The sequence below is a fragment of the Rana temporaria genome, chromosome 4 (genome assembly GCF_905171775.1).
Source record: "Rana temporaria chromosome 4, aRanTem1.1, whole genome shotgun sequence".
NCBI classification, from domain to species: domain Eukaryota; kingdom Metazoa; phylum Chordata; class Amphibia; order Anura; family Ranidae; genus Rana; species Rana temporaria.
Window position 1 is genome coordinate 147,790,560 of NC_053492.1, and position 26,533 is coordinate 147,817,092.

Genomic DNA, 26,533 nt, shown 5'->3' on the forward strand with positions numbered 1-26,533 from the left:
TCACAGAGGAATCCCATGCTGCAACTGTGGGGGGAGATGGAGAGGACCACTTCTTAAGAATTTATTTTTTGGCATAAAAGAGCAGCATAGAAACAAGCAGCTTCGTGTACCGAGGGCGCTGGTCATCATCATGAATCCCTAGTAGGGCCAACTCAGGCAGTACCGGGATAGACAGCACGAGACGCATGTTAATGCACTTAAATACCTCCCCCCAATACTCCACCATCATGGGCAGGTCCAGAGCATATGAAGAAACATGCCATCAGGGAAATGACACCTAGGACAGCCAGGCGATCAATCAGGGTATATCTGATGCAGTCTCTGGGGTGTGTAGTAAACCCGGTGCAGGAATTTAGTATGTATCAGTTTATCCCTAGACGAAATCATTAACTTTGCCCCATCCTCAAAACATTCCTCCCATGCTTTCCTATCAAGGCTGGGGATATCCGACCGCCACTTGACCCAGAGAGCGTTCATCTTAGGAGAGTCAACCTCCAGAAGGGCCAAATACAGTGTAGAGAACGTTTTTTTAAGGGTTTCCTGAGCCAGAGTCTTCTCAATGGGGTCAACAGTTAGGTGGATAGTCTGCGGAAATTGTGCCCTAGCTGCATGCCTCAGCTGATAATACCTGAACAGCATTTGCCCTGGAATTCCATGCTTGACCGCCAAGTCCTGGAAGGGAACCCGAGCGAACAACATCCTGGAGAATCTTGATCCCATACCTTACCCATAGTTGCGGGTCAGGTATTGTTCTAAAGTGAGGGAGGGAGGGATTACCCCAATGCGGACAAAAGTGGGAGTAATGGTGGGAGCGAAGCAGCCACTTACCGGCTACGGTCCACACCTGAAGGGTCGTCTTGGTAGGGCCCGGGAGTGAAGGGTATGCAGAGGCCCCTCTAGCAGGTTGAGGCGACAAAAGTCCCGAAGGTCCCGCGACACCACAATCCCAAGATATTTAAACTCCTCAGCCCAGAGCAACGGGGACAAAGTCTCTCCATCCCAGGCCCCAGAGTCCAACGGAAACAGGATAGACTTAGACCAATTGATCCTTACCCCGGAGAAGCGCCCAACATTTTTGCCAGAAGCTTGGCGTCAGCATTAATCAGAGCGATGGGTCTGTATGACCCACACTCCTCAGGGTCCTTATCGGGTTTGGGCACCAACACCACGACCGCCTCCAACATCGACCCTGGAAGAGCCCCGATAGCAGAGAACTGTGAAAAAAGGGAAGTCAGTCTAGGAGCTAGTAGTTCCTGGTTTTCAGTGTAAAAATCAGCGGACAGCCCGTCCAACGCAGGAGCCTTACCCGATTGCATGCAACCCATGGCCGTCTGTACCTCCTCCAAAGTAATGTCCCTGTCTAGGTCTGCACGTTTGATTGAGTCAAGTGTGGGGAATGCGATTTTATCTAGGTAGTCAGTAAGGTCACCCGGAGTATAGGACACCCTGGAGGAGCAAAGGTCCTGGTAGAATCGGAGAAACCTAGAGTTGATGTCATCTGGAGCGGTCAGCAAATTGCCATCCGCATCCCTCACCTTGCCTATATACGTAGTGGGAGTCTGACCCCTAGCCAGCCACGCCAAAAGCCTACCGTTCTTGTCACCAAACTCAAACACCCGCTGGGCACTGTCAAGCATGGATTTCTTAGTGAGGTCCATTCTCAGCAGGGACAGCTCACTTAGGGTGTGCTGCCAGGCGTAATAGGTATCCGAGCCAGGCGACTGAACATATGACCTCTCTTGTGTCAGGGCCTGATTCTCCAACTGCCCGAGAGACTGCACAGACCCCCTCTTCTGAGCAGCAATACGCTTAATGTATTCCCCTCTGAGCCAGGCTTTAAAAGCATCCCACACTATCAAAGGGCCAGAGGACCTGTCATTTGACAACCAAAAGTTACACACTTCCTCCAACATAGCCTCCTGAATCTCCGAGTCCAGTATCCAATACTTAGAAAGTCGCCAGGCCCTCTGACCCCTAGGAGAGGCTGCCCCAACTGAGACCCAGAGAGGGGCATGATCAGATATGCCACAGGAAAGAATCTCGGTGGACACCACCTCCCCCAAGAGGCCAGAGGAGGCAAATGCCATGTCAATACGAGACAACGTTCGATAAGTAGTGGAAAAACAAGCGAACTGCACGTCAGAGGGGTGAAAGTGGCGCCAGAGATCCATCATACCAAAAGAAGACGCCCAGTCGAACAGGCCAGGGGCAGGGGACTGGGAAGGGCGGAGTCTATCCCGTGTGTCAGACATGACTAGATTAAAATCCCCCAACAGGAGCACCCTATCCACCCTGTATTGAGTAGCTACCTGCATCACCCTATGGAGGAAGTTGAGATCCGCAGGGGGAGGCAGATATAGTCTAATCAAGACGTACTGAGTACCAGCTATCAGAGCATGCACCATAACGTATCTACCCCCAGGGTCAGTCCGGACTGCCTGCAGCTGGAAGGGCAGGGATCGGTGCACAAGGACACTCACACCCCTAGCATAATTGGAGTAGGAGGCATGATAATGCGCACCGACCCATGCCCGTCTTAACCCCAAAACCTTGGAGCCCACCAGGTGAGTCTCCTGTAATATACAAATCTTAGGGCCATGTCGCTGTATAAACTTAAACACTAATGACCTCTTAATGGCAGAGTTAAGGCCCCTGACATTCCATGACATTACTGTAAAATTAGCCACATATGCATATGAGAGAAAAAAAATATAACGGAGGATAACATATCTCATCATACTGCCATCACCGCAGAAGTGCCCGTCCCCCAAACCCACACAGATAGGCATGAGGTAATGCACTTCCCCAGAGAGACAGGCAAGGTACTTCTGTGCGCTACTTGAAAAAGCTGAAAAAACAAAGACCAAACCCATAAAACCTAACATACCCACCAGAAAACCAACCTGGTAACGGAAGGCAACAGCCATCCAACTCCCACCCCCCTCCCCATGCCCTCCCAACAGAGAAGAGCACATACCCCCAAAACAAGAACAAAATGACAAGTCACTCGTCAATGGAGGCGTGGATCCCTACAAGGCAGAACATCAAACTGCGCCAGAATGTGGGTAGCAGAGAGAGTATCCACACAAACGTTTACTGACTTGAGATACTGAAGAGCAAGGAAGGCACCCTTCCAACATGTCCAAAATAAACTTCTGGGTAAAAAAAAATATATATATCGGTAACTCCAATTGGCAGATCCTATGGAGGTAGAGTCTCCAGCCACGCGCTGGCATCTTTGGGGTTAGCGAAGACCTGCACGGTCTCACCATCAACCACCCGCAGCTAAGCCAGGAACAAAATGCTGTATGTAATGCCCTTCGCTCGAAGCGCTGCCTTCACACCGTCAAAGGAGCGCCGCTGCCGCTGCGTCTCGGTGGTGTAATCCGGAAACAACATCAGGCTGATATTGCGGTAAGGAAGCTTGCCAGCCTGGTGAGCTGCCCGGAGAAGCTCATCCCTGTCCCTGAAATTCATCAGGCGAAGTATGAATGTGCGCAGGGGGGCACCCTCGGGACCTGGTCTAGGCGGCACGCGATGGGCCCTCTCCACCGTAAAATAGGAGTAGAGTTGGGCCGCAGGAAGCAGGGTTCTAAGCATATCGGAGATTCTGGAGCAGATCTTGTCCATATCTTGGCGCAGCAACCCCACATCAAGCTGCACCGCGTCGATCTTGGAGGTAGGCGTTGTCTGGCAGGTCGCTATAGCCGCCTAGCAGGTCGAAATAGCCGCCATCACCTCAGGGATACTGGGCGGGGAAACCGCTGCACATTCGGCCTGGTCTGTCTGCGACGCCATATTGTGAAGGCGTGCTGGCGTGTCCTGGAGCTCAGAGAGCGGGCTTACCACAGCGTCAATACCCGCGGGAAACTTCAACTTCTTGCCCTGTTTCGGGCCCCCAGAGTATTTGGAAGGCATACCAAAATAGGACCAAAATAGTGTAGTTTCCACCCAGATACGGATTGATATTCGGATCCTTCTTCAGCAGAGCTCAGCAAGCACGTCTACTCAGTCCGCCATTCCGGCCACGCCCCGCCCTTTTCTTATATTTACCTTGCATGTCCCCCTCAGATCAACAGCGACTGCACTTCCAAGTGCACTTGCAGGAAGGTTTTATTTTTCCATGTGCTCCAGAGCATAGTAAATGAGGTGACTTCCATCAGCAAGCAAAAATGCATTTAGTTTTTCCTCGCATTTGATTAGGTATTCTTTGCAGCAAATATCTTTGCAGAGTGCAACTGCATTTGCAAAGTGCACCGTCTATTTATCTTTGGTAAATCAATCCCAATGTTGTCACAATCCTAGGAAAATAGGTGCAAGTTCCTAAGGGAACACATGATGGCAATAAAATGCCAACAGAGGTTCTAACCTCCCCGACCATACTATTTTATTTCTGTTGTAGCCTTGTCAGTTTTGGCTGGAGTTACACTGTAAACTAGTAATTCTCTCTCATGAACACATATAAGGAAGCAATCTATGAGCCTACCACACAAAATAAATATTACAGACAGTGCTGAATTACATTCACACAGGTAAGCACGCAATGTACACTGGAGTAATGAGATCATGCTAGCCTATGAAGACACTGACAGCCTAGTAAATGCAATTAATGACCGTAGAAAACTGTAAACAGACTATTCTTCTTGTAATCGTAAATGTAATCCTGTGGATAAAGCTTTTTTATAGACTGAAATGGAGTGAACATATAAAACTGGCTATAGCTGGGCATACGCAGCTTCTGCTCAGGTTATGGATTAGGACCTGGCTAATTTTAGTCATGCACAGTGAGTCATACTGCAGTGTAAACAATATATTCAACTGGACAGGAGCTTCACTAGATTTATTTATTGCAAGTGTTTGTTTTTCCAACAGACCTCTATAGGACTAGAGCCAGAAAAATACAGAAGAGATAGCTAGACAGATAGATAGAGAGATAGGGCTATAGAGCGATAGACAGAGCGATCAATATATGTATGTGTGTGTGTGTATATATATATATATATATATATATATATATATATATACACACACAAATATATAGTGAGCGAGAGAGAGAGTTTTATCTTATAGCAGCCACATTGAAGAGTACTGCCCAACTACATGCACAGCAACTTCTACCTTCTAGTTACATTTGGACAGTGAACCACTTAGTAAAACAGAGGAGGTCTTACACTCTACATTCCCTAAGGGCTGTAACAGGCCACAGGACTTCATTTCATCCATACAAAGAGTTGAGAGAAATATGGGTTCAAATGCTCTCTAAATATCTGTTAATAAAACAGAGAGCGCAGAGACTAAAGACCAGTGGCAAGATAGAAAACACTGATAGCTGGGTTTCAAAGAATAGCAATAAAAATGTTTGAAGTAGCTAGACTGGACAGGTCAGCTGATGGGTACATAAATAAATCTCTGTAGCTAGTTTACAAAGATAAGACAGATAAACAACACATATAAAAACTGAATAAAATGGGAAACAAATCTAGAGTTTAGATAAAGTAGAACATCATTCATTACCCAATTGTTTTGGAGACTCTTCTGGATCACACTGTGGCTGCTTACTTAAAGCGGAGGTTCACCCTAAAACATTTTTCTACCTTTACATTGTGCTCGCTTGCAACAATGACAGTATGCGTTTTTTTTTCGCTGTACATACCTTCGTACAGCTATTTTTCCCACGGCTTCCGGGTAGTGAATCACGCGGGAGTGGGCGTTCCTACCCAGCAGGTGATTGACGTGATGACAAAACTACCTCCCCCCGTCGCATAAGGAGCGTCACGAGTTGCCGAAAGAAGCCGAAGGGCGGTGCACAGGCGCCGTATAGCGCCGACTCGCCGTTCGGCTTCTTTCGGCAACTCGTGATGCTCCTTATGCGACGGGGGGAGGTAGTTTTTGTCATCACGTCAATCACCTGCTGGATAGGAACGCCCACTCCCGCAGGATTCACTACCCGGAAGCCAGGGAAGAAAATAGTTGTACGAGGTATGTACAGCAAAAAAAACAAAAAAACGGCATACTGTCATTGTTGAGAGTCAGCTCAATGTAATGTTAGAAAATAGTTTTTAGGGTGAACCCCCGCTTTAAAGTCCATCTGTGGGATAATTATTTTTTCCCATGGATGTTGCTGTCCCTCGCAGTAATTACTTTCAGCCACAAGATGTCCTTAGTCTTCTGTTTTGTATTAAACCCAGCATTATTTCACCCAGAGAATTAAGGGCATACTGGGAGTACAGGGTCCTGTGGATTTGCCCCTGTCAACACAGCACCCTGCACTCATAGTGTGTTGATGCAGAGAGCACTGCTGACATTCTGATTTTAGCATGGCTCTCATCATCATTCAGGGCTGCTCACCACCGAAGAAGATCCAAAGAGATAGAAAGTACACATTGGGGGGGGGGGGGGGGATTATCTGGAGTTGGGCTTTAAGGCCCCATACACACGGTCGAACATGTCCGCTGAAACTGGTCCACGGACCAGTTTCCGCAGACATGTCCGACCGTGTGTACGGCCTAGCGGACAGGTTTCCAGCGGACAAAAGTTTCTTAGCAAGCTAAGAAACTTGTCCACTGGAAACATGTCCGTAGGACATGTCCGATGGTTAGTACACCTAATCGGACATGTCCGCTGGTTATGACGTGTAACCAGTGTCCCGAAATCCCGCGCATGCGTCGAATTGATTCGACGCATGGGTGGAAGCATTGCACTTCCGTGTTTGAGAACGTCAGTGTCTTCTACGTCACCGCGTTCTCTGTCCGTGGGGATTTTGGTCTGATGGTGTGTACACACATCAGACCAAAAGCTCCCAGGAGACATGTCCGATGAAAACGGTCCGCGGACCATTTTCATCAGACATGTCTCCTCATGTGTACGGGGCCTAACTGTATGCCTTGGCATTTGGTCATGTTATCTTTACTGTAGACCAAGCATTCCTTTTAAAGAGTAACCACATTTTTGTTGAAGAAAAAAAATCCCCTCTGGGTGATCAACATACATTTCAGGGATTTTAGCACACTTTGTAGCAGACCTCCTACCTTTTTTTGCTTTGGAGAAAAAGCTGATATTCTACTTTTTCCTTTTGATACTACTTCTGAATGGGAGTGACTGGTTTGTTATACTTGCTTGGTGCTCCCTTCATGTTCTGATGAGAAATGTTGGAGTGTTTACATCCCTTTAGAGCACAGGTGTCAAACACAAGGCCCGCGGGCCGAATCCGGCCCTCCGGGCCATTTCATGTGGCCCTCGCACCTCTCCTGCAGCTGCAGGAGAGCTCCAGCCCTCCTCTGGTCCTACTCTAGACCCTTACTTTCTGTTTTCAAGCAATGCATTCAGCTTCTTCCCAGCAGCAGCATAAAGAAAGGGGGTACACTGTGATGAAAGGAAGAGTGGGGGACTCAACTTCTGATGGTGGGGGGATTCTTGACATCTCATGTAAGGAGAGGGGATGTACTGGACATCTAATCTTACAGATACAACCGGCCCTTTTGAGGGCAATCATAATGCTGGTGTGGCCCACGATGAAATTGAGTTTGACACCCCTGCTTTAGAGGCTTTTAATTATTAGGTAGCATCCCACCAAAACTGTAATTTCAATTGCAAGGAATGTCTTAAATCTGACATTTTAGACATTGAGCCAATCACACAAGCAGAAGATTACATTTCTGGGGTGTTCTGTAGAATGCCTCTATGTTCCCTATTGTATTGAATTATACATTAAATTACGGTACTGCAGGTTGAAAGGGAAAGGTCGTATTTTTTTTTTAATTTGTTTTTAATTAAGAATATGCAAATAAATGTAAATTCAAATGGGAATTCTGAATACAGGAGTACACATTTGAAATGTCAGATTGGCAAATAAAAGGAGTATAAGAAAGTACACAAGGTAGTTTATAATAACATTAATTTACAATATGGCTTGTGTAGCAAATTTATATGCTATATTATTTTCTTTTTATTTGCTTCTTTTTTTTTTTAACAAAAGTGGAGTTATACCCTTTAAGACAGGTATTTTAGGGGCAAAGGCAGGAGGCGGATTGATGTTATTTTATCTTAGGTTTAGTTAGAAAAAAAATGTAATGATTAGATAAAAAATGTTTTAGCTAGAAACAGCATAATAGCACGTGAAACAGATCAGCACAGAGATGAAAATACTAAAGAAAAAAGACAATGTGGAATATTTATGACAGATAGCTAGACTGGAGACCGGGACAAGATAGGTGTCAGAAATATAAAACCAATAGCAAAAAACTTAGGATGATTAGATACTATAACACAAAATTTCATGAACTATAAACATACAATAGGGGGAATATATGGCTAGAAAACAGCAGAAGAAGGGAAGAAAAGAAGATACAGCATAAGGCATATAAATAGACAGCTAGATTGGAAAGAGATTAGATATTGAGATGAAAAATATGATAATAAGAATCATATTGCAGATAGCTAGATTTAAAAGATGGATGAAATAGAGATGATGATTTTATTGGAACGACAAAGATAGATGGATAGATAGATAGATAGATAGATAGACAGATAGAAGAAAGAAGCAGAGACATTTAAGTAAACACTTCTTAAAGCAGCATTTTCTATTATTCCTGAACCAAAAAATGTCTCCAAAAAGATTAGAAATAACTGCATGATTGCAGAAAGCGTAAAAGAACATTATGATAATATCAAACATTTTCCTATATGTGTATCCATCTTTGCTTTAAACATAAAGAGTGTTATGCATTAGAAAGTATTAGAATATATTTAGATTTAGATACATATAGCCGGATTCACAAAGACTTACGCCGACGTATCTACTGATATGCAGTGTAAGTCCGCGGATGCGCCGTCGTATCTATGCGCTTGATTCTGCAGAGGAGATACGCCTGAATTTCGGCTCCATCCGACCAACGTAAGTCTCCTACGCCGTCTCTTGGGCGCATATTTACGCTGGCCGCAAAGGGCGCTTCTATTGATGTACGCGTTGAATATGTAAATGACCTAGATACCCCGATTCACGAACGTACTTACGCCCGTCGCAGTAATCTACGCCGTTTACGTAAGGCGTACGTCCGGTGTAAAGATAAACCACCACAATAGCAGGTGTAAGTCATGTAAGGGTATGGACGTCAGAACAGCCGTCGTATTTTACGTTGTTTACGTAAGTCGTACGTGAATGGGGCTGAGCGTAGGTTAAATTTACGTCGAACGCATTGAGCCGTCGTATCTTAGGGAGTATATGCAACGTAATTGTAAGCATGCGCAGGCATGCGCCGTTCGTTAGGCCCTTGATTTACATGGGGTCACGCTTCATTTTAATACAGCATGCCCACTACCTTTCTACTTTGAATTAGGCGGGCTTACGTCAGCCCATTTACGCTACACCGCCGTAACTTAGGGAGCAAGTGCTTTGTGAATACTGTTCTTGCCTCTCTATGTTACATCGGCGTAGCGCATATGAGATGCGATACGCCCGCTCAAAGATACGCCGCTCTACGTGAATCTGGGCCATAGTGTGTATGGCAGCTAACTATATCCTCAGATGTATTGGACATAATGATATTAGGAGGCACTTACATTCAAGAAAAGTGGTTGGCTCAGTCACCACTGATTCAAAGACTTTTGCCATATGCCTTTCCCTAAGCCTGAGAAAAAATAATATTTATTAAAATTGTGTGCTCATTTTCTTTTTTTGTTTATAATTTACACTGCAAATTACAAGGTTTCTGTTCTCATTAACTAAAGATCATCAACAGAGTGTACAAGTGTATAAATTCAAGTATGAAATAGTAATGACAAAATAATAAAACATTTATGATAAAAAAATAATACATTGCCATTTGAAATTTCCTGCTTTGAATAACTACTAATACATACTGTAAACACTGTTGGTGTAATTAATACTTCAAGTTAACAAAAGGCAAAAATGGAACATATTCTGATACAATGCTGTTGCTGGTGTTTCAAGTACTGGTATGTTTATGATTTTTGTACTCTGGACAAAACCAAACCACATTAATTAAAAATTACCACAAGAAAAGAATCATGTGCAAAAGGGTAGTAAAATGCAGTAAAAATAAATTCTAAATGTATACTATGGATTATTGTACTTAGCACATAGTACTTAGCTCCTTGAAATGTTTATTACGTAATTGCATAAATTCTATTTGATGTGCTATGTTAACAGTTATATACTTGTTCCTTATTGCTGGATGCAAGACCAAACTGGAAACAAAGGCATTTGCTAGAAGTGTTGGCTTGCCTACTATTCTTTCATCAGGGTGTCAGCTTATGTCAGCTGCATAGTACTTTTTTATTTTTATGGATTAGACTGCTGTTGACCACCCCTACTTACAACACATAGCAAATGGAGTCATTCAGGACAGACATAGTCAGTGTGAACACACACACATACACAATGTCAGGGAAAACACACACACATAGTAGGGGGGCAGTTTAGGAAATACAATGTACACTCATGTGTGGATAATTCTGTGTTGCCAACCATCTGTAAAATTACAGACAGTTGAAAAAAAATGGATTTTTGTACTCGCTGGAAAATCCTTTGAGTTCACTAAAGGACACAGCATAACTTCTCATGGATGGGTTTAATGCTGCTTGGTTGCCAGTCTAAAAAACTAAAAGCATGCCTAAGTGAGTGGAGTGGCCAAGACAAAAATTCTAAAGCCCTGTACACACGATCGGATATCTGATGGAATCTGATCCGATGGATTTTTTCATTGGATATCCGATGAAGCTGACTTTCATCAGTCTTGCCTACACACCATCAGTCAAAAATCCGATCGTGCCAAAACACGGTGACATACAACACTACGACTAGAGCCGAAAAAAATGGTGTTCAATGCTTCTGAGCATGCGTCAACTTGATTCTGAGCATGCATGGATTTTTGTCCAATGGAGTTCCACACAGACACCAGGAAGACAGGACTAATTACTCGCTAAGGTGAAAGTATGACACCACCTCGGGAGAAAGCATAGCCAAGGTCAAAAAACCAACATGTCCTTATTCAACAACAAGGGCTGCTTACAGGAAAGAGCCGTGAGCTTGGACATTCGATGGGCAGAAGTGATGGCCATCAAGAAAGCTATCTTTGTGATTAGGTTGAGAGGGGACAATCCCAGATATTCACAAAATAATTATTTGTAAGTACGACAAGACATGATTACGGTCCCAAGGCAGTAGATGGGGCCTAGAAGGCAGAACCACTTGAGTGACCCCCTGGATAAATAAAAGAGATAGAGGCCAGGGAATTCTGAAAGAAAACAGCCAGGGCAGACAACTAGCCCCTAACTGAACTAAAGGCCAACCTGCGGTCCACACACCTTTGAAGAAAGGCCAGAATATGGGAAAATTAAATCATGCAGGAATGGACCCCCAATGACTCATAAAAGGAAAAATAGGCCTGCCATGTGCGATAATAGATGAAATGAGAAGTAGAATTCTGAAGCCCTAAGCATTGTGGGAATAAAATCAGGAGACAGGCTGCTATCCTTTAGCGCCTGGCTCTAAACAGCCAAGCCATGAAAGCCAGCGATTGTAAAGCAGGGTGGTGAATTGGACCTTGAGAGAAGAGGTCTGGGTGAAAGTGGTAGATGGCAAGGCATGTCTGTGACCAGCCGAATGAGATCTGTACTCCTGTATTCAGAATTCCTATTTGAATTTAAATGTATTTGCATATTCTCAATAAAAAACGAATAATAAAAAAAAAAAACGACCTTTCCCTTTCAACTAAACCCTGCATAATCAATCCAGAGCCACCAGAGTGAACAGGATGCCCTCCAGGCCTCTATCCAGGCCTCTATCCATGGAATCAACCATGGAATAAGCTTCAATGCCTGGAATGCAGAAATCGGGGACCCCTCGAGAGGCTGGTGTCTATGGTGAGTAAGAAGGACTTCCCAGACAAAAGAAGCGATGAGCAAAGCCATCAAGTCAGTGACACATCTGTCGGATGGGACAGACAGATGGGAAGGTACAGAGACCCTGTAACTCTGTCCTACTTGGTCAATATTTCTCTGCACAGGACTGGTATGATATTGGGCATACAGGACCACTTTAAAAGAAGCCACCATTGCTGTGTCATCTGCGGGAGGACCTGCCTTCAGCCAGCGAAGGAGCTAATTCGTTGACCCTATACATTTTCTTTTTCTCTACTTTGTTTTTCTTTCCTCCTTTTTACTCTACATGCCTTATGTTGTCTGATGCCAGACTTCATGTGTCCCCTAATATTGTCTTAATGTTTCAGCAGTGATACTGTATGAATCTATACTGTTATTTGCAGTTGTCATCAAGGCGTCCCAACAGGTCGTGTTTTCAGGTTTTCCATTATCTTGCAAAGGAAATTTCACTGCCTAAAGCCCCGTACACACAATCGTGCGTTTGCCCAGCCAAACTTACATCAATATTCCGACGGAATTCCATCGGAGTAAAAGAGAACATGTTCTCCAATCTAAACTCCAATGGAATTCCTCAGAATATCCAATGGAATTGCTCCGATGGGTTATACACACGGTCGGAATTTTCGATGGAAATTCTGATTGTGTGTACGGGGATTTAGTAATTACCACAGCTGTTTCATCTGAGGTAAATCCTGAAAACATGACCTATTGGGGCATCTTGAGGATTGGAGTTGAGAAACACTGTTGTGACACAGCAAGGAAATCAACACTGAGGACAAGATTGAGGATCCACCCAAGATCCTCCAGGGTTAAAATCATAATGGACAAGTGTCAGCCCAGGTCTAAAGCCAACGGAGCTTGCAGGAGAAGGTCTTCCATGATTGAGGTGTCCTTCATGCTCTGTGGACTGTGAAGTAAGGGCTCATTCAGACAGATACTGAGTCCTTTCCTCTGTGCAGTGCTGCTCATTGCTTTGTGTCTATCCACATCAGAGTGGTGTGCAGGCAGCTTATAGAAGTTCATACAAACACAGGGGATGCGTTCAGATACGTGCACCCACTCTTGCCTTGATGTCAAATTTTGACGCGCAAATGTGTCCGTGCAGCAGCTACATCTGCACTGACTTCTATAGGTGGCTTGCACGCAGCTCCAAGGTGGACTATGTGGACTGTGATGTAAAGGGGACATTCTGCTGACTCTGATGTAAAGGGGAATTCTGATGTAAAGGGAAATTCTGTAGACTCAGATGTAAAGGTATACGCAGATTCTGATGTGAGGGATAACTGAGGACTTGGGGAATCTTAATTGTAAAGAGGAAATGCTAAGGACTTTGATTTGGGGGGAAATCAGGGGATTCTGATGTAACAGGGAATTCTGAGGACTCTGATGTAAAGGGGAACCCTTGGGAGTCTGATGTAAGGGGGGCTCTGGCAACCTTGATTGTAAGAAGGGAATGCTGAGGAACTCTGATGTAATTTGATTTGGGGTAAAAATGTGTGCACACTGATGTAAATGGGAACTCTGGTGTACGGGTGAACTCTTTTGACTCTGTTGTAAGGGGGGCATTGATGTACGGAAGGACTGCTGGGGGGGGAACTCAGTGGACTCTAATGTAAAGGGAAAATCTGTGGATTCATATATAAGGGGTGCTCTGGGATCCCTGATGTAAGTAGGGAATGCAGGGGACTCTGATTTAAGGTGGAACTTTGTGGACTATGATGTAAGAGGGGGGCTTTGTGTAAAGGGGGAACATTAAGGACTCTGATGTAAGGGGGGACTCTGGGGACACTGATGAAAAGAGAAAATCTGGGGACTCTAATGGGTTGGCAATCCTCGGGTAAATGCCAATGCACAGGAGCATCAGTGTTTACATGCGTATTGGCATGTAGGGCCAGGAATTTACACTTAAGTACTTCTAAGCCTCTAAACTTCTATGTTCATGAGGCCTGTATTAGGCTGTATTTGTCCTTTGATCAAAAACTTCAAATTGTCTTCCCAGTTGTATGGTCAGCAAAATATAGGAGAAGGCACAAAGAAAGAAATCTAGTATTACCAGTAATGCCCCACACACACGATCGGAATTTCCAATGGAAAAAGTCTGACTGACTTATTCCATCGGAAATTCCGACGGTGTGTGTGCCCTATCAGGCACCCGGCCTAGGTGAGCTCCCCTGCCTTCCCTGACTGCCCAGTGTTCCGTCCTCCCCTGGAAATAATTTAAAAGTGTTAATAAACAAAAAGACAAAATTTATGTTTATTTGTCTTGTCTTTTTTTTTTGCTGATCCGAAAAATGATCCGATCCGTGACTCTGATCCAAGGAACGATCCGAACCGTGAGTTTTTTGATCCGTGGCACCCCTACAGTACAGGGGCATTAGTCAATAAACTTAAGCAGAACTATACTCACCTTCACTCCAGCACTGCAATGTCCCAGAGCTTCCCACCAGCTGCTGTCATCTTTGACCGGGCAGCTTCTGATCTCCAGCTACTTTAATTGGTCAGGTCAAGGTGACATAACTTACAGTCAGCTTGGAATTGCAAAAATTGTGCACTGAGTAGGTATGAGCTGAACGTCCCCCGGTTCGGTTCGCATCAGAACCTTCGAACGGACCAAACATTCACGTGAACTTTAGAACCCTGTTGAAGTCTATGGTACTCGAACATTCGAAATCAAAAGTGCTAATTTTAAAGGCTAATATGCAAGTTATTGTCCTAAAAAGGGTTTGGAGACCCAGGTCCTGCCCCAGGGAACATGTATCAATGCAAAAAAAAGTTTTAAAAACTGATTTTTTTTCGGGAGCAGTGATTTTAATGATGCTTTAAAGTTGAAAAAAAGTGAAATATTCCTTTAAATATCGTATCTGCTGGGTGTCTATAGTATGCCTGTTAAGTGACATGTATTTAGAACTGTCCCTGCACAAAATTTAATTTCTATAGGAAAACGATTCATTTAAAACTGCTTGCGGCTTTAATGTAATATCTGGTTCCCGGCAATATGGATGAAAATCATTGAGAAAAATTGCATGCCCCCCCCCCCCCCCCCCAGGCCATTACCAGACCCTTTGGGTCGTGTATGGATATAAAGGGGAACCCCGCACCCAAAAAAAAAAAAAAAGGAAAGAGGTTGGGCCCCCAGGCCCTATATACTCTGAACAGCAGTATACAGGCGATGCAAACAAGACAGGCACTGCAGGTAGAAGTAGAATCTGTTTGTAATTTTGCCTGTATTTGTATGAGAACACCAGCAATTGTATTCAGGTAAGCTTTAGGTGCACACTGTGCAAAGGACACTAAAACTGGATACTGGAGGTCCCTGCCTGTATTTGTATGAGAACACCGGCAATTGTATTCAGGTAAGCTTTAGGTGCACACTGTGCAAAGGACACTTAAACAAAATACTGCAGCTCCCTGCCTGTATTTGTATGAGAACACCAGCAATTGTATTCAGGTAAGCTTTAGGTGCACACTGTGCAAAGGACAATAAAACTGGATACTGGAGGTCCCTGCCTGTATTTGTATGAGAACACCGGCAATTGTATTCAGGTAAGCTTTAGGTGCACATTGTGCAAAGGACACTAAAACAAAATACTGCAGCTCCCTGCCTGTATTTTTATAAGAACACCAGCAATTGTATTCAGGTAAGCTTTAGGTGCACACTGTGCAAAGGAAAATAAAACTGAATACTGTAGGTCTTTGACTGTAATTGTATGAGAACACCAGCAATTGTATTCAGGTAAGCTTTAGGTGCACACTGTGCAAAGGACACAGTACACTAATTGAAAATACTGCAGCTAGCACAATCACCTGCCTGCCTGCCTGTTAGTATATTAGGAAGAGAATACAGGAACGGATCTAGCTAAACTGAATACAGTGTATAAATATATATACAACACCTGAGATGCATATATATGCTCTACACACTAACTGCAGCTAACTGACTCACCTGCCTGCTCTATCTAACTCAATTGAAATGACACTGTCTCTCTCTCTCTCTGTCTTTCACCAACTCCGCAACACACTACACAAGGCTGACTTCCAAGCGGCCTTATATAGTGTGGGGCGTGTACTAAATCCCCTGAGGCATAATTGGCCAAAGCCACCCTTGCTTTGGCCAATTGCGGCTCTCTGTACAGACGGCGCTGTGATTGGCCAAGCATGCTGGTCATAGTCATTAACCAGCAATGCACTGCGATGCCGCAGTGAATTATGGGCCGTGACGCGCCACTAAAATTTGGCTCGAACGGCCCATAACGTTCGCAATTCGACGAACGCTCGAACATACGATGTTCGAGTCAAACTTCGACTCGAAAACGAAGCTCATCCCTAGCACTGAGCTGTGCATTGCATACAGCAGTGGACATGCAAGTAAAAAACTTTACTGCAGAAGAGACGTATTATGTCTCTTCTGGATTAAAAGTCCTGACTGTTCACCAACTTTTTTGTTTAACTTAAAGTTCCACTTTAGAACATACAATCAGTGCCGATCCTGACCTCCCAGGGGCCCTAAGCAAAATGACATGTCGCATTAAAGTTAAGAAGCGGAGGGGAGGTGTTCTGCTGTCGGAAATTACATCTTACATTAAAGTGAGAAGCGGGGGGTGCTGGCTTCTTACCTCTTCTCCCATGCAGCCAGCGGGGTGAGGGGCCGAAAATGACTTCTCACCAGGCAGGGCCTCTAGTAATTTGGGGGGCCCTCCGCAGCTTTGTGGGGCCCTAAGCAGCTTGCATAGTGAGCCTATAGGGCGGATCGGCCCTGCATACAATGGTAAATATTTTTTGGTCGTAGCACTAAGAGTACATGATATAGATATAAACAGAGGGTGCTGCCAACCCTCGAAAAAATTGCCTAAAGTCTTAGAGGGTGGATAAGACCAAAAGGTAAAAATGGTAATCTATGCACACCCCCCCAAACACCACATTAAATGCACAAAAGACAAAGGGGCTACAGCACAGAGTATAAATATTTGCTCAGATTAAAGAATATTACTCATATATAAAACTATGCATAATTCTGCTAGGACAGCATATTGCGCTGATACAATGGCCTGAAAGTGTTAATGTGATCTGCCTTTTTCAGGAAATGAATATTTTACTATAATGTCAATAGGAAATATCCCAGGCCGTCTCTTTATTTATATCTTTTACTAAAGACATGACAGTATTTCCTTATACACAAGTTTTCTTTTACAATCAATCAAAAATTCTGAATATTAAAAATAACACACGAGGAAGTGACAGGAACTTAGAGAAAGTATTACCTAAGTGCAGTTTTTTCCTTTGCTTTTTGTCTCTCAATCTCACTTCCATAAGGCCCATGGGGTGATACTGAAATTCGCTCAATTTCTTTGTTCTGTAGAACATAGTTTTGTTGTTTCAAAAGATACTGGATCATGTCCCTAAACTGTCGGCAGCAAAAGACCTAAAAAAAAAAATATTTAAAAAGTGTCATACAATTAGTGTAACATGTAAAATCATAGCCCTGAAATGGCTCAATCCTAACCCTCCCACGTTCGAGGAATAGCACAGGCTAATATCACACTACTGAAAGAAAAACGATTTTCCAAAATAGGGGTAATATGAACAAATTCACTAAACTCTAGGAATACAATACTTGTATGCAAAGTTGACCCTGGTTATACTGTGAGTAGTGTTATATGAGGGGTGAGATACAGGTATGAAATTGGCTGATGGTTATGTGGTCGTGGCTAAATTGCTCTAATTTGCACCAACTCTTAAAGTGTTACTAAACCCAGGACCCTACATTCACTATATCTGGTCTAACATAGTACACAGAAAATATAAATGCAATAACACTATTCACATGACAGGCGAGTGTGACCAGCTCTCAATGGAGCCAGTTAACAGAGGTCCGGGGTGGCCGTGGTTTGGACTGTAGAAGGGTCCTGTGTGTGTTTGGGTTCAGTTCAGGTGCAAATCCAGGCAAAAATTCGGACCTGAATCGCACCTTAACTGGTGAACAGACGTGTTTGTTCAACGGATCCCAGGCACGAACTTGCGGCTGCACATGTGTAAACCCGGCTTGAGGCTGTTAAAGGGTTTGTAAAGGAATTTTTTTTTTATCTTAATAGCTTCCTTTACCTTAATGCAGTGCTGTTTTCATGTCCTCATTGTTCATTTTTGCTCTCAAGTTGCTGTAATTCTTCTCTGATCTCCACACTTCCTGGTTGTCTGTTTCCTGATAACCACAGTAATGGGAGCTTTCTCTCTGTGGTCACTAATTAAGGAGGTGTGATTACTGTGTGTCTAAAACCCCACAGCACCAATCAGTTTCGTTTTCCAAACCATCACTGCCCTGTGTTGGCTCTGTGGCTCTGTACATCACAGAAGCAGGAAAAAACATGCAAAGACGAAACTAGAAACTGCAGGTACAGTATATGATTGATTTGTATCTATTTTTAATCATTTTAAAAGGAATCAGTTAACTATTATGTCTCTATACCCTGTAAACAGTCATTTCAGCCAAAAAAATGTTTTCCTTTACAACTCCTTTAATCCTACCAGACCTAAAACAAGCAGAGAATCTGTCATTTCTAACTCCTGGTCTTTGAAATCTTAGTTTCTTGTTTGCCATATTAATGCAATGAGTTAGAATTTAGTTTAATTGACATGGAATAAATATGCTTATACAAAATTCAGATTTTACTGACTTTACTTTTCTTATGTGCATACTTGTTCTCAGTCAGTGACCAGTGGCGGTGCATCCAAAAAAGGTGCGCGGGCACCGCCACCAATGTGATAAAACGTTCCACACTTCGCTTGAGTGCTTTCGTCATATACTGCTTCCTTCCAGTGAGATATTCCAACCGCTGACAACTACAAACAAGACGATACTCGCTTGATTGCTGAACATGGACTGTTTATTAGAACCAGAATACAAGTCTTATATACAGTTAAAGAGGAGGTTCCCGCTCCTGCTCATATTACTCTAGGGCCTCGTACACACGATAGGTTAAACAGAGGACAACGGTCTGATGGACCGCTTTCATCGGTCAAAACCGATCGTGTGTGGGCCCCATAGGTTATTTAACAATCGGTAAAAAAAAAGCCAACTTGCTTTAAATTTAACCGATGAATTCCTAACCGATAGGTCAAAACTGATCATTAGTAGGCACGACCATCGGTTAAAAATCCACGCATGCTCAGAATCAAGTCGATGCATGCTTGGAAGCATTGAACTTCATTTTTTTCAGCACGTCGTTGTGTTTTACGTCACCGCGTTCTGACACGATCGGTTATTTAACCGATGGTGTGTGGGCGCGACGGACCATCAGTCAGCTTTATCGGTTAACCAATGACAACGGTCCTTCAGACCGTTCTCATCGGATGGACTGATCGTGTGTACGAGGCTTAACAATACACCTGTAACCAGAAACCTAAATTAAGATGAGCTAATTAACTAATCCCTTTAAGCAGCCGATGTGACTCCCTAACTACAATACACATCATCATACATATCAATACAAAACTCCTTCATACAATTGCAGGGTTAATTAGCACAAACAACAATGGGTGAAAGACTCTTAGAAGTTATACTAGACTAATTTACATTATAGCAGACAACAGACAGACAGGTGTCTGGAGTTGACATCAGCATCTAAAGCCTCGTACACACGACCGAGAAACTCCACGGGCGAAACACATCGTTTTGCTCGTCGAGTTCCTTGTTAGGCTGTCGAGGACCTCGGCGAGCCAAATTTCCCCATTCCCGTTGAGGAAAAAGAAGACATGCTCTCTTTTTGGCTCGACGAGATCCTCAACAGTTTCCTTGTCGAAAAGTGTACACACGACCGGTTTCCTCGGCAAAAAAAAACAAAACAGCAAGTTCCTTGTGTACGAGGCTTAACAGTATGTGTCCCAACAGTATGAATCAGTCAATATTTCTAATATAGCATATACGGGGGTTCACAGAGTCTGTGTGTCTTGGGGGGACCTGAATCCAAAGTAACACAACCTCAAGGGTCCCCAGGCATACAGCTCACAAAGAGCACCATTCCCCCAAATGTCAGGGCTCATGATCGGTAGGCAAGAGGCTAGAATTCAGTTCCCTCCAAAAGCCTCTGTCCCAGCTAGGCCTGTCACAGATAGATTAATGCATGGCATGAATCTATCTATCTATTGTCGCCGCTGACTCCCCCTATTCAGGTGTCTGGCCCCCTGTTGGGCGCTGGGCACATGAATTACAGCAACTGAGTTTTTTTGGAAGCACCTGATTAGAGCCATAGGCTCTAATAGGCGTCCAAAACAGTGAACAGCAGGCGACATGCTAGGCGTTCGCTGTTCACTCAGCTGTGTGTTAGGAAAGCAAATTAATCACTTTACTAACACTGACCCGCCTCTCAGCCAATCAGGTGCTCAGGTCTGTTACCTGTCACCTGATTGGCAGAAACAACAGGCTCTTTGATTGGGGGCCGCCTATCAGGCATCCAATCATAGGAGAGGGCAGGTGGGAGAAGACATCAAGGTCAGGAAGACATGGAGGACAGCAGACATTGCTCGCCGGCTGCCGCCATCACCGGCTGCCCACCCGAGACAGGGTAAGTGCCGGGCGGGCAGAGGGCACAGTGGCAGCGTTTAATGGGCACAGTGGCAGCATTTGGGGCACAGTGGCTGCGTTTGATGGCACACCGGCTGCATTTGATGGCAAATCGGCTGCTTTTGATGGCAAAGTGTCTGCTTTTGATGGCAAAGCGGCTGCTTTTGATGGCACAGTGGCTACGTTTGATGGCACAGTGGCTACGTTTGATGGCACAGTGGCTGCGTTTGATGGGCACAGTGGCTGCGTTTTATGGGCACAGTGGCAGATTTTGAGAGCACAATGGCAGCTTTTGAGGGCACATTGACTGCGTTTGATGGCATAGTGGCTTTGTTTGGTGGCACAGTGGCTGCAATTGATGGTTTTTTTTTTTCAGAATCCTTCAGTTTGTTTGCGCCCTCCCAAGCACCAGCCGCCGCTGTCAGTGACCCAAAGTATTTCAGTAGATGTAAATTCTACTGAAAATAAACAAATAAGTGACAGCTTACTAGGATATCGATTTGACTTTACTGAATCATAAAACTGTGTACACAGGTAAAAAGGTCTCCTTTGCATTTCATGCACACCAGCACAAACGATAAACATAGAGTAATTCCTCCTGAGTTACTATTTATATCATCCATGCTCCTCCTCACATCAAGGGAACAACCTGCTATTCATCAAGGAAACACAAACTCATATACCACATAATAATAAAAACAACATACAATTATAAAAACACAATTATCACTATAACATATATATATATATATATATATATATATATATATATATATAACATATGCTATAAAATAGACTGGTATACACATTATACTGGAAGTAATTCAATACAAACAGACAAAATGAACACTAATGAACCTGGACCCTTGCAGACTTTGAGTTAAACCCACTACCCGAAGCATATCCAATAGTAGTCTCATAGACAACAATCCAGTAACATAATATCAAGAAACATAGTAACAAAGAGGCCTAACATACTTTCACAAAAAAAAAAAAAAATTAGCAACATTACAGCATTTTGCAAGGGGGAGGTACATGAAATGTCACTGAAAGAAACCGTGAGGGGATACTCTGTATACCTTCATTACCATTGTGCTATTTGATGGGTGTCCAGTGCGCCCCTGTGCCTTTAACCAGCTCCCGCCCAGCCAATAGCAGATTGACAGCCAGGTGGATGTTTTCCCATCCTGACTGGACATCATATGACATCCTGTCAGGATGCGCTAATCACGGAGCCGCGTAGCAGCACGATCTGCCACTGCCCCTATCCACAGGACACAGCCAATGACCGATCATGGTCCCGGCTTGCTGCCGGTACCATGTGACCACCATGACCAATCACAGCAGGTCACATGACAGTTGTACACAATAGATGGCTTCCTTAAAAGCCATCCAATGTGTTGCTAGCTGTGATTGGTCATTTTGATCAGATGATACAGACAGGACCGACCAGAGCCCATCTGTACCATGTGATTAGCTTTGACCAATTAGAGCTAATCACAAAAAAGACTGAATTATTCTGTTTCATTCAGTAAAATGCTTGCTTTTAGCAATGTAATACACTGCTGCTATAAGCAAACATAATATGTAAAAAGAAAAAAAGAAACCTGATCACTTTCTTATGCCGCGTACACACGACCGTTTTTCATAACGAGAAAAATGCAATTTTTTTAAATGGTCATTAAAAACAATCGTGTGTAGGTTCCAGAGCATTTTTTTCGACAGGAAAAATGGCCATTAAAAATGTAGAACCTGCTCTATTTTTTCTCGTCGTTTTTCACATCGTCGTTTTTCTAGTTTTTTCCTCATCAGCGCCCATCAAATGTAGCCTCACCAGCGCCCATCAAATGTAGCCTCGCCAACGCCCATCAAATGCAGCCTACCAGCGCCAATCAAATGCAGCCTACCAGCGCCCATCAAATGCAGCCTACCAGCGCCCATCAAATGCAGCCTACCAGCGCCCATCAAATGCAGCCTACCAGCGCCCATCCAATGCAGCCTTACCAGCGCCCATCAAATGCAGCCTACCAGTTGCCCATCAAATGCAGCCTTACCAGCACCCATTAAATGTAGCCCACCAGTGCCCATCAATGAATGTTTGCTTGCTTTCATTCAGTTGGGACACAGACACAGTCCTCCTCTGCCGCTGCTCCTCTGACACTATGTGTGAAGGTAGCAGCGACTGCCTGTTGATGCTGAGACTTAGTTGCTTGCTGCAGAGAGAAGAGAGTATGAACGCCAGTGGCTGGGCGCCCTAGGCAGCAGTGCGCCCTAGTCAGCTGCCTAGTTTGCCTAGTGGTAGCACCGGCCCTGTGTGCAGGGATGTGGGATGTTCTGGCTTCCACCTGTGCAGTGATGTGGCATGTTCCGGGGGCTTTTGGGGCTCTTCTGGCCATGCAGTACATGAAGTACTGCAGTGTGGAATGTGGCAAGATAGCTGCTCAGAGGTATCCAGGACCATCGTGGAGCACAAGCAGCCAGCATTGAGGCCCGTTCATAAGTAGAAGTCGTACCGTAAGTGGGGTGTTCGTAAGTCGGGGACTGCCTGTACCACACACACTAATAAAAGGGTATAACATACAACTATAAAAACAATATAACATGTCAATCTCATAGAACTGACCAATATACACAGTGTAAACTATTCATTGTGAACATATAAAATGAACAATAACAAATCTGGACCTTTGCAGACAATAAATTAGATACAGTTAAACCCTAAACTAAAGGACCTTCTTGCCTGGATCACCAGGTAGATACATATTTATCAAAAACTATAGATTTAAAAGTTGAAAATGACTTTTGAAATTATAATATCATGTTAAAGTGGATGTGATTGAGTTCATACCGCTGGTCAGTATAATAGCGTAGCAACTACCATTTGCTAAATAAAGGCAGTCAATAGCAGACTTCTTATTTCCTTCTGGAAAACACACAAATGCAGGACAACAGGCTGAGCAGACCAAATCACTCTAAATGGAGAACCCGTCAAGATAGGATTATGGGAGCTGCAGTTCATTTTGAAGGTACATTTGTCATTCTGATCATTCTTTTAACACTTTGTGAGTAGATACCCTGACACCTGATACACACATGATTGTTTGGGTCAATGACTCCCCAGCATTGAAGACAGGATTAGAATGACTACTGAACATGCAAATTTCAAATACGAGGCAGCAGTGGTCAAAAACAAGTCAGCATGTGGTTGAAGTCAAATTGATAACTACATAATTAATAAACACTTACAATGTGACCCTACATTTGGTATCTAGCAAATCAGTTTTTGATAAACGGTTTGTGTGGCAGTTTCCATAATTAATATAAACAGCAGAAGATTCCTGGTTTGTATCTTTTGGCACAGGTGGTTGATGTTCTCTGCAGAGGATCTCGCTACAAGAATGGTGAGTATGAAAGGAAGGAATTAAATATACACGAGTGAGAGTTAGGCCGCGTACACACGATCGGTCAAAACCGATCGACTGAAGGTCCGTTTTCATCGGTCCAAACCGATCGTGTGTGGGCCCCATCGGTCAGTTAACCTTCGGTCAAATAAATTAGAACTTGCTTTAAAATTGAACCGATGGACGCCTAACCGATAGGTCAAAACCGATCGTTAGTATGCAAAAGCATCGGTTAAAAACCCGCGCATTCTCAGAATCAAGTCGACGCATGCTTGGAAGCATTGAACTTCTTTTTTTTCAGCACGTCGTTGTGTTTTACATCACCGCGTTCTGACACGATCGGTTATTTAACCTATGGTGTGTAGGCACATCAGACCATCAGTCAGCTTCATCGGTTAAGCGATGAGAATGGTCCTTCGGACCGTTCTCATCGGATGGACTGATCGTGTGTACGCGGCCTAAGTGTTAAGCCTCGTACACACGACCGAGGAACTCGACAGGCGAAACACATCGTTTTGCTCGTCGAGTTCCTTGTTAGGCTGTCGAGGAACTCGACAAGGCAAGTTTCTCCATTCCCGTCGAGGAAAAAGAAGACATGCTCTCTTTTTGGCTCAACAGGATCCTCGACAGTTCCCTCATCGAAAAATGTACACATGACCGGTTTCCTCGGCAAAAAAAATTCCAGCAAGTTTCTTGCTGGTTTTTGCCGAGAAACTCGGTCGTGTGTAAGAGGCCTCAGGGTTGGCGAGAGGGTTAGTGTCAGTGTTTGTGCAGTGGAAGGTATCATAATAAAATACCTCTTGGGAGAAGTCCTGGTAAAGGGTAGATTCTACAGGAAATGGCTTCAATGGATTTCTGCAAAATTTGCACAGTTCTTCCCCAGACCTCTCCTTTAGAATCTAAGTCAGTAGACAAAAATATCCTATAATTAATACATTAATAAATTGATGCATAAAGATACAGAAGCAGTTGGAAATGCACCAACATTGATAGGCACTCTGATAATCACTACCTTTTTAGAGCATCTGCCTGTTGTAATATTGTTATATAATGCTTTAATAAATTAGCTCGGTTTTTTTTGTGTAACAAGGAAAAACATCGATTTTTAATAGCTTCCCAAACAGAAAGGGATACTGCGTGCTAAATTTGGATGCTGTAGTATGTACACTGGATATGTTCACTGTGAGAAAGTACAGCTAGAAGCAAGCATGTGATCTCAACACCTTGGAATGTATGATATGCATTCTAACTTTGTCAAAGAACTTGCAAGAAGAAGTAGAAGGGGAAAACAGAAATGATATCCATGCAGTATACTGTGTAAAGTGAATATATTAAAAACTATCTGAAATGCTTTTTAAACGTAAATCTATTGTGAGGCCTGTGCTATGTGAAAATAATATCCTAAAGTACAATTTATCAAATCCTTGCTTTTATTTTCACCATCTGTTTCCCATTGGGGAGATTTCCCTTTACTTCCTGTCCCATAGCCAAACAGGAAGTGAGAGGAAGTCACTGGAAATATAAGGGAATTCTTTGGGGACCCCCAGGTCACCAGAACTAGTGTCCTCATTGGAAGATTTCCCCTCTAGTACTTTTCTGGGGACAACCCAAAATTTGGGATTTTCTTTTGAAATATGGGGGCACAGACAGCAATACAAATCTGACAGGGGTTCTAATCCCTCTACACTCTATCCAAAACTAAAAAAATGTTTGCCTTTAGTTATACTTTAAGATTCAGAATCAGGAGGCATCTCTTTCAACTTGGGTCCTCAGATTAGTCTAGGAAATGAAGAAAGAATGACAGCACAACAGCACTAGTGTGAATCCAGTTGATTTTTATTGTACGTGATGAGATGACATGATTCTATTCTCTTATTGGTTCTCTTATCATGTACAATAAAAATCAACTGAACTTGCACTCTCTACATTTCTTAGATAAATCATTATACATAGCAATCTACAAAGGATTAGCCTTTCTGCATTCTGAGGTCACCAGTGCTCCTGGGCCAGATCAGATCTACAGCTCACAGAATATTGGATCTAATCAGCAAGATTTAGATATAACAACAATTAGCAAACAAATGAAGAGCAGCCCAGGGAAGCTGCTGTTGTACCATGCTTTTCCCCCTGATCCCCGCTCTCCCTCTTCTTTTCCATCCCGGGTGATATCACATAGCCCGGGACAGACAGAAAGGGAGGACCTATGGAGAACAGTGCAGTAATTAATAGAATGCTTTAATGCACCGCTTTGCAAATCCAAAACACAGGGTTTCACAAATGGAGTTCCACCACAAATCAATATTTTGATGTATATCCATTGTCTTCAATAGGCATCAGGTATCAGTGTGCATTGATACCTGATGCCTCCTCTGTAGTTGCGGCTCCTATGAACTCAGAGGGCAGCATCGAGAGGAGTGCATAGCAGTGGTGAATGCAGACTGTGGAGGGGGGAAGCAGACAGTGGGAGCACATGGATGAATGTAGCAGGAGGTGAAATCCAGTGTATGGCAGTGCTGAATACAGACTGCAGTGAGGGGGAGCAGAGCGCAGGGGTATGTGGCTGGATGAGACTGAATGTAGCAGGTGGTGAGATCATAATAGTTTTATATACAGCTATGCAATAACATAAAGCTATTATGATCGCACCTCCTGATACATTCAGTCTCATGCAGCTGTG

General features: G+C 43.7%; 1 protein-coding gene across 2 annotated transcripts in view; it reads right to left on the reverse strand.

Annotated features, from left to right (window-relative positions):
- ERICH6 (glutamate rich 6) overlaps positions 1 to 26,533 on the reverse strand; it is a 108,684-nt gene that overhangs the window by 47,324 nt on the left and 34,827 nt on the right. For both annotated transcript variants that reach the window (XM_040349158.1, XM_040349159.1), the window contains 3 exons: positions 24,654 to 24,755; positions 17,160 to 17,320; positions 9,559 to 9,626 (listed from right to left, as the gene is read on the reverse strand). In XM_040349158.1, coding sequence (XP_040205092.1) covers positions 9,559 to 9,626; positions 17,160 to 17,320; positions 24,654 to 24,755 — 331 coding nt within the window. The remainder of the gene's footprint in view (positions 1 to 9,558; positions 9,627 to 17,159; positions 17,321 to 24,653; positions 24,756 to 26,533) is intronic.